Source organism: Sphaeramia orbicularis, chromosome 3 (assembly GCF_902148855.1).
Source record: "Sphaeramia orbicularis chromosome 3, fSphaOr1.1, whole genome shotgun sequence".
NCBI classification, from domain to species: Eukaryota; Metazoa; Chordata; class Actinopteri; order Kurtiformes; family Apogonidae; genus Sphaeramia; species Sphaeramia orbicularis.
The window spans coordinates 38,494,146-38,508,697 of record NC_043959.1 but is presented as its reverse complement, the minus strand read 5'-3'; the positions used below and the strand labels follow the sequence as shown (position 1 = coordinate 38,508,697).

General features: G+C 38.3%; 1 protein-coding gene across 1 annotated transcript; it reads left to right on the top strand.

Moving 5' to 3' along the window:
• The first annotated feature begins 1,517 nt into the window (after window positions 1–1,517).
• On the top strand, window positions 1,518–12,745 carry chrnb4 (cholinergic receptor, nicotinic, beta 4 (neuronal)). Its single transcript, XM_030131059.1, is given in 7 exon segments — window positions 1,518–1,614; window positions 5,694–5,839; window positions 7,494–7,538; window positions 7,752–7,861; window positions 8,657–9,710; window positions 12,582–12,708; window positions 12,711–12,745. Coding segments are annotated over 7 exon segments (1,566 nt in total). The 5' UTR covers window positions 1,518–1,565.
• Window positions 12,746–14,552: the final 1,807 nt, after the last annotated feature.

Sequence of the window (14,552 nt, the reverse complement as noted above, 5' to 3'; positions counted from 1 at the left end):
GTTTTGTGCGTAGTCAGAGTTTAGTCTGATATGTGTAGGATTTTTGACTTACTTATGGAATCTGACGTAGGAATTTAGGGGAGACAGAAGGATGGGGTAAGGGGGCAGGAGTTTATAAGTTAACTAAGGTAAACTTCATCCAGCTCCTTTTAGAACACAGGTGTCAAACATGCGGCCCGGGGGCCAAATCGGGCTCACCAAAGGGTCCAGTCCAGCCCCTTGGGATGAATTTGTGAAATGCAAAAATTACACTAAAATATTAACAATCCTTTTAGTTCAGGTTCCACATTCAGACCAATTCAATCTCAAGTGGACAGGACCAGTAAAATACAATCATAATAACATAGAAATAATGACAACTCCAAATTTTTCTCTTTGTAAATGTAAATATTTTCATGTATTTACATTAAAACAAAGTAGAATTTCGCAAAAAATTTAAATAACCTGAACAAATATGAACAACCTGAAATCTCTTAAAAGAAATAAGAGTAATTTTAACAATATTCTGCCTATTGTTAAATGTTTTGTGTATTTGTAGGTTATAATGCACATGTGTAAATGATAAACTGAGGCAGAATAGTGTTAAAATTACACTTTTTTCAGTTTTTTCATGTTATTCACATCTGTTGAAAGGATACTTTGTAGATGTAAATCTTTTCATAATGTAAATTTACTTTTTCACTCTAAAACACAGAGAAAAGTTTGGAGTTGACATTATTTATATATTAAAATATTTTTGATCCATAATGCACATGTATAAATGATACGTTGAGGTAGAATATTGTTAAAATTGCACTTATTTTTCTTGAGAAATTTCAGGGTTTTTTTATTTGGATAGTTTAAAAAAGTAAGTATTTTCATAATTTAATGTTGTTGTTTTTTTGTTTGTTTTGTTTTGTTTTTGCACTAAAAAAATTGGAGTTGTCATTATTTATATATTATTATGTTATTATTTTACTGGTTCGGCCCACTTCGGATCAAATTTAGCTGAATGTGGCCCCTGAACTAAAATGAGTTTGACACCCCTGTTTTAGAATGTTTTCCTTTGTTTTATTTATTTATTTATTTATTTAGAATATAACATTAAAACCAAACAACAGAAACAAACAAATGTACCAAAATAAATAAAGAAAACAAGAAACAGGGGAAGATAGAGTAACTCAGTAAACTTTTCCATGGCTGAAACACAGTGATGCATCTGAAGTATCACAGGTCGAACCCAAACCAGGGGCTTAGATGCTGTAAACTTACAGTGGTCGTTATGGGAAACAGGACCCGCGAGACCAGGGTACAGGAGGGGAGCGCGTGGGCAGCCTGCTCCTAGAGGATGCTGTGAGTGGATGGATGGGTGGATGGATGGGTGGATGGAGAGGAGTTCTGCGATGGGGCTCCACTTGGCTGTCCACCTCTGGGGATGTTTTGCTTTGCTGGGGCTCGGCTCTGTGCTGACAGTGTCCAAACCGTGAGCGCGTAAAGTCCGGCATGTCCGAGGAGAGGAGCGCAAAACACTGCAGCTGTGGGGCTTTTTGTCTGTCAACTTCTCCGGACCAGATGGTACCGAAAAAATGACGCCTGCTCTCTCGATCCTCGCTTACTTTTTGTCGTTGATTCACTGTAAGTGTGTGTTTCTCTTCAGTTCAGTAGATGTCCAGTGTTGTGGTGTGCGCTTTTCTGTTGATGCCACCGCAAAGTCAATTTGGGTGGAACTGCATCTATGTTTATGAGTCTGTTTCTTTTTGTTTATTGAACCAAAAGCAGCTCATTCCAGGAAATGTTTGGTAGATATTGCTTTAAGCAGTTTAATTAAATGTCTGAAATAGGGTGCAATAAATAGGGTTTAAACTCTATGCATGAAAAGAAGAGTTTGCGTCTTGAGAATAAGGAGCAAAAATTCTGAATGCATGATATATTTGATCACAATGTGTCATCTGTATGTGATGTGGTGAGTCAGTCCTGTTATTAAGTGCACTCACCAAATCAGAGATCAGCTCCTGTGTCAGAAGGCTAAGAGAATTTAATGTCAAAACCAGAAGAGGGATGCATGCACAGTTTAACAGGGAACAACTTTGGCTGCAGCCTCTTCAAGTAGATCAAGATGCCTAAGAAGATGCATTTGTCAAATCTTACTCTCAATGCAATAGCACTTTGTATATTTTGCCATTAAATTCTAATGATGCCATGCTGAGGCTCAAATACTAGTCACAGTGACGAGGCCACTTGTTTTCTTTTCATTATATATATATATATATATATATTCTTTTTTTTTTTGCAGAAGGAAAGAACAAGTGAAAGGCTGAGTGCGTAAGAGAATATAGAATTTAATGGCTTTCTAACACCACACTCAACCTTTGGATCATGTTTTTGTTCCGTCACATACTTCATTATACTCTCTAAATATTGCATTTTTGCAGAATAATGTCTTTCGTTGTGACCTTATCAACTCCATAACAGCTGACTCTAGTGTTGTATTAACACGCCTGACCTCACTCTCAATCAACATAATGTCAATGCAATACTCATGAGGTTATGTTCATTTTGTAAGCCATACAACCATGCACCCACTAATGGGAAGGCGCAGTGGGTGATTACTAGTTTAGGTGTTTTGCTTTTTTTTTGGCCAGTGGGGTTGACCTCTAGGGAAGACAGAGCCTGTCTGACCGTGATATCCTAGGGATTTGACAACACACCATCTGTCGAAGAGGTCCAACAGCACAGGACAGGACTTCAGCCAAATGACCCATGGGGCAAGAGTGTTGTTCTGCCACACCCAGACAAGCTCCAGGAGTCTGTGGCCTGATAATGACACACAGTTTGATGGCGGGAAAAAGAAGTTTTATACTGTGCCTCGAGCTAAAAGTTGTAAATCATACTCTAAGTCAGGGGTGTCAAACTCATTTTAGTTCAGGGGCCACATTCAGCGAAATTTGATCTGAAGTGGGCCAAACTGGTAAAATAATAACATAATAATATATAAATAATGTCAACTCCAAACTTTTCTTTATGTTTTAGAGCGAAAGAAGTAAATTTACATTATGAAAAGGTTTACAGCTATAAACTATCCTTTCAAAAGAGGTGAATAACATGAAAAAACTGAAAAAATAAGTGTAATTTTAACACTATTCTGCCTCAGTTTATCATTTACACATGTACATTATAACATACAAATACACAAAACATTTAACAGGCAGACAATTGTTAAAATTACACTTATTCTCTTAAAAAAATCAGGTTGTTCATATTTCTTCAGGTTATTCAAATTTTTTTGTGAAATTATATTTTGTTTTAGTGTAAATACATGAAAATATTTACATTTACAAAGAGAAAAATTTGGAGTTGTCATTATTTCTATGTTATTATGATAGTATTTTACTGGTCCTGTCCACTTGAGATTGAATTGGTCTGAATGTGGAACCTGAACTAAAAGGATTGTTAACATTTCTGTGTAATTTTTGCATTTCACAAATTCATCCCAAGGGCCGGACTGGACCCTTTGGAAGGCTGGATTTGGCCCACGGGCCGCATGTTTGACACCTGTGGTCTAAGTTTTCCATGGAACAAGTTTGCTTTGGAGAGGTGAATCTGAGGTTCTCCATCCAACAGTGGTAGTTTTTATTGAATGTGACCATGAGTAGTCTCACTGGGGTGTCTCCCATCAGATCAAACCAACTCAGCTGATTGATTATATGCAAAAAGACCCTCCAAATGAAATGAATGAAGTAGCCTATATGGATCTATTCTGCTTCAACTGAGGACCCCAGATCATCAGTTTCAATCAAGCTTGTGTTCACCCCTGACACGGGCATCATTTATTTGGCATAGAGGCCAGGAGATTGCATTTATGTTGCACGTCATGGCTTGTTCTCATTTAAAAGATTTGTGTGGCTTCAGGCATAGGCAATAAAAAAGCAGAAATATTAACACGTGATGGACTTATCTGTCCTTGTCGCAAACGTTAGTACTTATTTGGACACCAGGCTGGGGCTGTCATCTATATTATAAAAGCCAAATGGCCTCTGTGTGTGTGCATGCGTGTATGTGTGTCTGGGGATTCACACAAAATCTGGAAAGAGCTGACTGCTGCAGTTTGGCATACTTATGTATTTGTGGTCAAGGAACAGACTAGCAAAAACAGCAAGTTGATAGGATGAGTATTTTGGGAGATATTAGTAATTTTGGAATACAATAGCCTTACAATTACGTTGCTATACCTAGAACGCTTTGGTGGTGACTGCTGGACAAATGTGGTACAGAATGCACAAATACTCAACAGCATAAAAACTAGCGCATCTAGAACCTGTGGATCCCCACGGGTCACTGTGCAACTAACATTTTAATATAATTCCAACAATAACTCACCCATCTGTAGTCGCTTTTCCATTGACCAACAAATTGTGCAAATAGAACTTATGTATAAAAATTTGGCAAATGGAAAAATGACAGTTTTGCCAAAACTCTTGTTTTTCGCTGAAAAGTTTTTGCAGGGGCTAGAGGTGGTTTTTCAGGCGTAACGAAATTGGTATAACTCGCAAAACTGCAATGGAAAGACCTTTTTCCACAACTACAGTCATGAGAACAAAAAAAACGAATGCTGATGGACGTTACAACAAGCGAAGAAGAGTTTTAAAACAAACGTAGCGCAGTATGTGTGGACACATCAGGAAACCAGATCATTTTTTAATTTAGTACGGGATAGAGGGGTAATATATAATAATAACTAGAATAGCACTCGGAGAGCACAGACCTCCGCCAAGGCTGATCAGTGGCCCCCCGCCGTGGGCCCCCTCACGCCAAGGAGGTTATGTTTTTGCCAGGGTTTGTTTGTTTATCTGTCTGTTTGTCTGTCCGTTAGTGTGCAACATAACTCAAAAAGTTATGGACAGATTTTGATGAAATTTTCTGGTCTGCCCCCCCCCCCCCCCCCCCCCCCCCACCCCCCCGTGGGCCCCCCCACCCCCAATCACCACCAAAATTTAATAATTTCTTCCTTATCCCATTTCCAACAAACCCTGAAAATTTCATCAAAATCTGTCCATAACTTTTTGAGTTATGTTGCACACCAACGGACAGACAAACAGACAGACAAACAAACAAACCCTGGCAAAAACATAACCTCCTTGGCGGAGGTAATGACTATATCTGTAAATCAACATAATATTTATATTTGTCGCTATGTTTATGGAATGACTTCTCATGTCATCTCACTATAATAAATAAACAAATGATCACATTTGTGATTTAATAAAAAAAAAAAAAAAACTTTATGCATTTCTGTTTTTTGACATTTAGTAAATATCGGTGAAGTTTTCCGCATATGTCCAATGGAAAAGCAACTGGTAACTCTCTGTCAGCTGCTGTTTCCCTGCAGAGGTGAAGGTTATATGTACATAAAATATAGGTGTCAGGGACTGAATGTACCATATTTCACTCTTTACAAGCCAAATAACTTAAGTTGTTGGGGTGTGTACAGGTTGTCTTACCATTGTAGTCCACAGAATTTTGCATTCACATTATCTGTTATAGAGTTTAAGGCAACTTTTAGTGGAAATAACAACAAAGCCTATACTTCCTCTTTTTCCATGGTTTTAGTAGGTCTCTCCATTTTAACTATCATGATCAACATTTTTTCTACATGATGATTTTTTGATGTAATTACACAGAAAAACATCAATTGTTGAACAAAATTGTGTCCTCAGGTAGCAGCTGTGCTGACTCAGAGGAACGTCTCATGAACTATTTGCTGGGAAAGCATCGTTACAATCCGCTCATCCGGCCAGCCATCAACAGGACTGAGAGAGTCACAGTGAAATTACAAGTGTCTCTGGCACAGCTCATCAGCGTGGTAATGCATAATATACTGTACTTCTATTCCCCTGGAGAATGTGTGTGCATTTATTTATGTGGGCATTTCTCTGTTTGAGTGAGAGTATATGTGACAAAGAGGCACAGATGGAAAAAGAAAAACAGCGTGGAAGAGTATGATGGAAAAGACAGAGCATAGGCCACAAAGCATTGAAAAAGCAGTTAATTACAAAGCAGCCTGTGCTGAGAGGCTGTAGCTCTAAATGGATGGATGAAGTAAAGGATGGATCTGGTCAGCTGTGATCTCTGCCTCTGTCTTGTCCAGATTGAAACTTCAGCACATTGGATTAAAAGGGGCCATAAAGCTGCTTTAGCCACAGCGATAGAGGCCCTCCATTGATTTACAGCGGAGACTCCTCCTGAGCTGCAGATCCTGGCAGCGAGGCTCATTCACAGTCCAGTTTATGAGTTTGCAGTGCATCCCCTGCAGTAATTGGCATTTGGTATCTCTTTATTCAAAGTGTATGTCATAGTAGTATGATGACAGTGCCATAGACATGCATGTTGAACAGCAATCTTACAAGGGATAGTTCCTTATATTTAACTGATTTAGTCCAACTTATTCTGTGTTTAGACCTGAATGTAGCTGGAAATTCATTTAGTTTGGTCCTAACACCCATAGATAACATTTGTACTTCCTACTCTTTATTCACAGCATCATTTGTGACTTTTTACATAAAAGCTGTCAGTACAAGTTTAATTGAGACCATGATTAATTCTATAAAATATAAATTAATCCAATCTGACTCATAAAGGAAATGTAGTCTGCCATTCTCTCCTATGTTAATGCTACACATAAGTTTAAAGTAAAAAAAAAAAAAAAGCAAACAGAAAAGAACAGAAACTGAACATCATATTTGATAGATTTAAAAAAAAACAAACACTGAAAGTAGTGACTAATGTCAATATATAACATTTTTATGGAATCTTTTTGACATGAACATTGTCCTTCAAGGTACAGATTTTTTTTTTATCTAACCCTGGAAAAAAAAAAAGCATCAATCCCAGACTGCACAAATTAAAAATAATTAGCTTTATGTGGATTATATGTTGAATATTTAACTTTTTAGGTTTCTAGATGTTAAAAAATCTGGATCATATATGCTTAAAATGATCAATATAGGGTTAAAATTGACAAAAAAAAAATGTATATTTGATAGCCTTCATGACTGAAGTTGATTAAATTATTTAATTCATATAAAGTTGAAAATAGTATTAATATATACAATTTTCATGGCACCTTTTTTGACGAGGACCTTCTTGTCCTCAACGAACTACAGGGTGTCCCATAAGTCTCCATACATAGGAGACATAATACATATGGTTCTAACATGTATTTCTTTATATTTCTTCTTTATAGTTCTTCAGCAGTGGAGGACACGCATTGAAATATGTTCCCGACAAAATGGCAGTCATATAGAGCATATTATATAAATAAAAATGGTTTATGTCAAGAAACGTTTATTTTTCCTATGTATGGAGACTTATGGGACACCCTGTAGTGACTTCACAAAGATTAAACTACTCTGGGGGTATAATGCACTACTATAATCCACTAAACTAAAATTAAGTAGAAATTTATCATGTTTGTATTTACATGTGAAATAATTCCTACCACACATGTTTATTTCCAGAATGAAAGAGAACAGATCATGACCACAAATGTCTGGCTCACCCAGGTAAGTTTGATGAATCTCTCTGCATCATGTTGAATGCCCTTCTTGAACTTGAATTAAACCATATCCATTCTCCCTCTTTCAATGTGGAACAAAGTGGTTCTGTAATTGTGCCTCAGATATAATTCACTGATAATGAACCATGTAATTGGTAGACGCGTCCAAAGTCAGATTTGACGACCAGTTCTCTTTGTCTGTCTCACTCTGTCTCTTCAGCACTGGGTGGATTACAGGTTATCGTGGGATCCTTCAAAGTATGAGGGTATTGACAAACTGCGTATTCCTTCTAGACACATCTGGCTCCCTGATATTGTGCTGTATAACAAGTAAGCATCATCTGACTTTGACTGTGTTATGCTATGTACCCTATAGCAGAGTTTAGATTCAAAATGTTTCATAATAAAACAAACACAGTAGGGCTGTATGATATTGGAAAAAAACTGACATTGCCATTTTTTTAAACCCTCCGATATGTATTGGGATATGAAAAAATACTCAGGAGGAAATAATAGCTGTTTGGTGCCAACATAAATGGTAAAACAAATTAGTTGTGTTTCCTCTCATTGCGGCAAAAGGTGCAAGGCACTATTGATGCAGAACACGTGTTTTAGTATCATCCTTCTTGTAGCCGAAATAATTCCAGATAACTGACATTGCTTTTTTTTTTTGGCACCAAGTCCTCATTCACGGGGATTTTCTATGGTTTGTTGCTCATTTTTCAATGTTGTTACCAGCAACTCACACCAAACTGATTAAGAACGATTGTGATTGTGTGTGTCACATACCCTTGAAATTAGACGAGAACATGTTGAGTTCATTTGCCTCCTACACTGCAGGACCTGCGATGTGACTATTGCACACACGAACATCACAATGATGATGCTCAAATGATATATTGTGCAGCTCTAAAACACAGTGAACAAATTCTGCATCATCTTCATTACTGTCCTGAGCTGAAGGTCAAGAAAATGATATTTGTATGGATTTTATCTCATATTACTGGAGTATGTTTGACCACACAAAAATACCCACAAAGTTTCTTTAAGAATATCGTAATCTTACAGAAGGTTGATTCAGATGCTCTCTAAAGTGTGTTTCCCTCTTTCCCTCTCCTCTCATAGTGCTGATGGAACATATGAAGTGACAGTCTTTACAAATGTGATTGTCCTCTTCAACGGCAGCATAAACTGGCTCCCTCCTGCCATCTACAAAAGCGCCTGTAAGATCGAGGTCAAGCATTTTCCCTTCGATCAGCAGAACTGCACCCTCAAATTCCGCTCGTGGACATATGACCACACGGAAATTGACCTGATCCTCAAGTCGGAGGTGGCCAGTATGGATGATTTTACTCCCAGCGGTGAGTGGGATATCTTGGCACTGCCCGGCAGACGGACCGTTAACCCTCTAGACCCCACCTACGTGGACCTCACCTATGATTTTATCATCAAGAGGAAGCCCCTCTTCTACACCATCAACCTGATCATCCCATGTGTGTTGATCACCTCCCTGGCCATCCTGGTCTTTTACTTGCCTTCAGACTGCGGGGAGAAGATGACCCTCTGCATCTCCGTCCTCCTGGCTCTCACTGTATTTCTGCTTTTGATCTCAAAAATTGTTCCTCCGACCTCTCTGGACGTTCCACTGATCGGCAAGTACCTGATGTTCACTATGGTGCTGGTGACCTTCTCCATCATCACCAGTGTGTGTGTCCTCAACGTTCACCACCGATCTCCCAGCACACACACAATGCCTGCCTGGGTCAAACTAGTGTTCCTTGTCAAACTTCCAACTTTACTCTTCATGAAACGCCCTCACAATAACTCTGCACGCCAACGGCTACGTCAGCAGCGCTGCCTGCGAGCAAGGAGAGCTATTATAGGGTTAGGTTACCCGGTTGCACCAAAAGTAGGTAGCACCATGTCGTCTTCTGCCCTGTTGTCTCCTGATTCTACCTTTTCAACCCCAGGACACAAAAATGTAGCTGCCTCTTTGGGCTACATCCATACCAACAGGAAAGGGGACTTGCGCTCCACTGACTGTCTGCCTAGTGGTTTCACTACCCCTCAAGACCTCCAGCAGAGAGGCATCTCAGACTGGGCTGCTGATGTCAAGGAGGCCGTGAATGGAGTGCGCTTTGTGGCTGAGCACATGATGGGAGATGATGATGACCAGAGCGTATGTACACACATTTAAACACACATTTACATTTACATCATGTTGGGATAAGAAAAATAGGACCAATGGCCCTGTAGCATACCGGCCAAATTAAAAGCTTTGGGAAATGTATCCAGATGCCATTTATTATCGCCACAGTTCTGTGTATTTATTATATTACAGAAATAGCCCATGTTTTGGTCATATTCCAATCAGATCTGTAAACAATTCAAATTCCAACTTGATATCATTGATATTTACTGATTTATTGCAATCCACTTCCTATCTGTTATAATGATTATAATTTTTCAAAGTCGTACCAAATCCAGAATCAGATCCAAATCAAAATAGTTTCAATACCTTGTGTTGACATCATCATACAGAAGCTGTATACCAAGTTTGAAGTCAATCAGAACTGTAGTTTTGGAGAAGAGGACGATTGAAATTTTTTCCCCATAAGAGCCCATGTTAAATTTTCCGTAAGTTCCCAGATCCAGAAGAAGATCCTGATCAGCATGTGGACATTATGTTTTGGTCATCTTCCCATCAGGGCTGGACTGTAGAAATTTACACTTGATATCATTTATATTTACTGAGTTATTGCATGGATCCACTTCCTATCTCTTATAATGGGGAAATATTTCAAAGTTGTACCAAATCCAGAATCAGATCCAGATCCAAATAATTTCACTAATTTTGTTGACATCATCATAAAGAAGCTGTATACCAAGTTTGAAGTCAATCGGAATTGTGGTTTCGGAGAAGTAGACAATTGAAATTTTTGTAACAGACGACGACGACGACGAACGCCGCATGATGACAATAGCTTACGGCCTGTTGGCTAAGCTAAAAAAGTGGTCCATATATTATTGCACCATAAAGTAACTTTATTAGCAGTAAAAGTTGGAGGCAATTTGCTTGAAATCAAACAGATTTTAAGAATATATATTAGGAGTGTAACAGTGCACTCGTTTGTACCGAACTGTTTCAGTTCGGGGCCTTTGATACAATACGAAGGTGTACTGAATGAATATATGTAGCCTATGTGAAGAACGCAAACACTCTGGAAGCAAAGTGGACACAAGCAGAACCCATGTGCAGGGTTTCCTCTATATACATTCAGCAGTGGCAAATTCTCAGCAAAGCTGCAAAAAACACTGAAACATGACAACAGAGAGTATGACAGAGGCACAGAAGCCAGGTCAGATGTTTGAAGCATGTTAAGTTTCACTTTTGGTTTTCGGTTTGTTGCAGCTTTGTGGCACACATGAGTCCATGGGTTCCTTATAGCAAAAAAAGGCTTTTATTTTCCAACTCAAGTAGCCAAAATTAAGTGAACTCGCTCCTCTCCTCCTTCACTGTGCTTCTGCTGTGGTGTTAGTGAGAAGTCATATTCACAGCACCTCAGGGAATACTGTGAGGCGTTCAAAAACACTCAGGAAATTGCAGTGTTTACCATAAACAAACATTGAATATTAAAAAATACAAAATACATAACATGAGTTACAGAGCCCCCCCCACCCCCACACACTTGTCTCATTCACTGTACCAAAAATGTATGGAAAATGTATTGAACCAAAGACCCCTGTACTGAAAACATACCAAACCAAAATTTTTCTGTACCGTTACACCCCTAATATATAATACTGTGTGAAAGTCCCAGGCCAACATTAGGTTTATTGGTTATAATGACCACACATGTGCATCTATATTAAGATACAGTTTGAAACTATGGGAAGTATTGGAAGCATTAAAAACAAGAGTTTCATGGAAAAAACTGCTGCTATAAACCAAAGTGGTATGTATTTAGAGTGACCTCCCTTTGCACTTAACATGCTCAATAGGAGATTTATTGCATTAATTTCTGTTTTATAGCAGATTTCATTCAGTACATGCCAGATGTTTCTGTTTGTTTGTGCTACTTCTTGTCATGGGGTCAGGGGTCACACTAAATCGTAACTTTAACCTTGAGAACCCATTTAATTCAGTTTTTGAGTGTCTTTTCTTGTACTTGAAGAAAAAGAAATGACAAATAAACATGTATGCTCAAAAACAAAGCTAAAATTGGACTTTTGCACAATACATAAAACTCGTGGAGAATATGAAGATGATGGAGAAAAAATAAAAGCTACAGCTGTTTTGTTCGGCTTCATCCTACCTATGACCTGCCTTTTGCTTTTACTCTGTTTTATTGCTTCTTTTATACTCTCCTATTTATTGTACGGTGTTCTTGAGTGCCAAGAAAGGCACCTATAAATAAAATGTATTATTATTATGATGATGATGATGATGATGATGATGATGATGATGATGATGATGATGATGATGTGCCCAAATTTGGAAGTCAGGGTCAGCACTCTGACCCTGAAGGAATATCACTATCTTTAACTAATGGTTTTGACAAACTAAATTGAAACCTGACTCTGGATAATCAATTTCTTCCTTTGACAAATCAATGAAAAAGGAAGAGAACCATGGGATGAGAAATTACTTGTTTCTAAAAGTGGAGGAGGCTACAGGAAAATGGGGTGAAAGGGTCAAGAGCAGTTTGTACATAGATTGACCCCTATAAATGCAGCTCCTGTCATATGTCCTAAAAGCACTTTGAGTAGTGAGCCTTATGATAGGATACATATTTATTTCATTATATTTTGATTGTTTTTAATGTATTTTATTGTGTTGTGTGGATTTAAAATACAGAAATCAATCACATTTCACTGATTTGTTCACTACTTACTTTCTCTGCCCTCGAGTGGTTACACAGAGGCATGACAGCAACACAGAGTACATAGTGCAACAGCATTATCCACTCTATTTACATATTTGCAACACTGCGTAAAGTATATTAATGTGTATATGAGTGATTTCAGTTTTATTTCTGTGTATTTGCAGGTGATAGAAGACTGGAAGTATGTGGCCATGGTTGTGGATCGTATGTTCCTGTGGATCTTTGTAATAGTGTGTGTGGTGGGAACTCTGGGTCTGTTTCTTCAGCCTCTTTTCCAGAGTCAGATCATTCCCACCAGCAGCCCAGCTCGGACACCCCTCGCATCTGATATGCAACAAGGAAAACTGGGCAACTTAAGTTTTTGCACAAGCAAACTGAACTGTAATAATAAACATCATCGTCAAAAATACAGGTAGTTAAAAAGCATTTTTATAGTGTTCGATTAAAGCTTGTAGTTCTATGTATATTTTGTGCAGTCAAAACTTATAACAGATGTAACATGTTATAAAAAGTGACTGGTAAAGAGACACTGAACATTGTAAATGTCACCAAATAATCACAACCGTGTGGCCTACAGCTATACAGCCACCTACAGCGTCAAGTGGCACCAAACTGAGGCCATTACTGTTTATATGTACAAAGGGCAGCTGAAGAATGCAGCGTCCACTGCAGTCAAGTATGCACACATGGTACTGACTGAACTACTGCAGGAATAAACCCATTTGCCAGAAATGTGACAAACAGTTGTCTTTTATTAGATATTGTTTGGCTCTCTGTTTGTGTTTACATTATGCTCCCATGCCACTGAAATGTGATGTGTGATTGAAGACTGAATAAATGCATCATAAGGTAAATCTGTGCCCAATTTCAGTTTGATTAAATGTATGAAACCGATAATAAAGTCTTAAAACTGTCAGGGTCTTGCCAAAGTGCTTACTTAATCTATGTTGCAGGTGATAAAGTTCGCCCTCAGAGCCAGTACAATAGTTGAAGATGCGCCAATTACAACATTTCATCACATATAGAGGACTACTGTTCTTTTAAAATGTGCAAATGTGAGACCAGGCAAAAAATATGTTGATACAACAAAACTAATGGAAATGGAGCTGATATTGATTATGGTGTCTTGAGGCGCAGTAGTTCTGCTATAAGAAAAGCCCTGACATACGTCCATTAAGCAAAATACTCTTCAGTGAAGCTTTGCATCAGCAGATGGAGAAAAAATAAAGCGAGTTGATTCAGACATTGTTATTCAAGGGCTGCTTGAAACACACCTTTACACCAGAATCTGTTAAGTGCTTCAGAGCACACAAGCACACACTGAACGCTACACCCACACACACATTTACTGCTCAGTAAAACAGTGCTCAGTGGGCTCATTAAAGATTGTGCAGACTGTTGGTTCTTTTGTGAGACCTTAATTTAAATCAAGAGATAGCAATCACCATCTGTGTTAATGACTTGCTTCACTTTAATCTCCGTTTCCCCTTCTAGAGATCATTTGTCGCTTCTTCATTCACCTTTCAACTTCCTGTTATTAGTGAAGAGGGGTGGTATCAATCAATAATCTGTCATCCGTGTTATCAAAATAATACTGGAGATTTCCATTCAACACTTAGCATTAAAACCCATTAATTACTCTGTGTCTTTAGGCATCAATTACGCTGCATAGCAAAGCTGCAGGAATACTAACCACAAGTAACAGTTTCTTTTCCATACCAACCTAATCTAAGAGGATTAATTAAAATAAATAGACCAAGTACAAATCCTTAGTTCACAATATATTAAACTTTAGAAAAATAGCTCATTGTAGCGGCGATGTTTGAAGCTGTTTGTCACAGTCAAGTTAAATGATCCCACCCCTCAAAGTCTAGAGTGTGTGGATGTGTTTTAACAGCCCACGCACGACAGACTTTTCCCTCCAGTATGAGAGACAGAAAACTTTCTGAAGGTCATTTATCTTCCCACTATTTTAAGTGATGCCATCTTTATGGATCCTATAGTGCAATTGTCTTATCCCATGGCCACTTACGAAGTTCAGAGTGCCGGTTCAGTCACCAAGCAGGCCTCTCTGATACTGGTAGGAATTCATTTATCAATGCAACATTTTAGTAAGGTGGATGTTATCTGAAAGG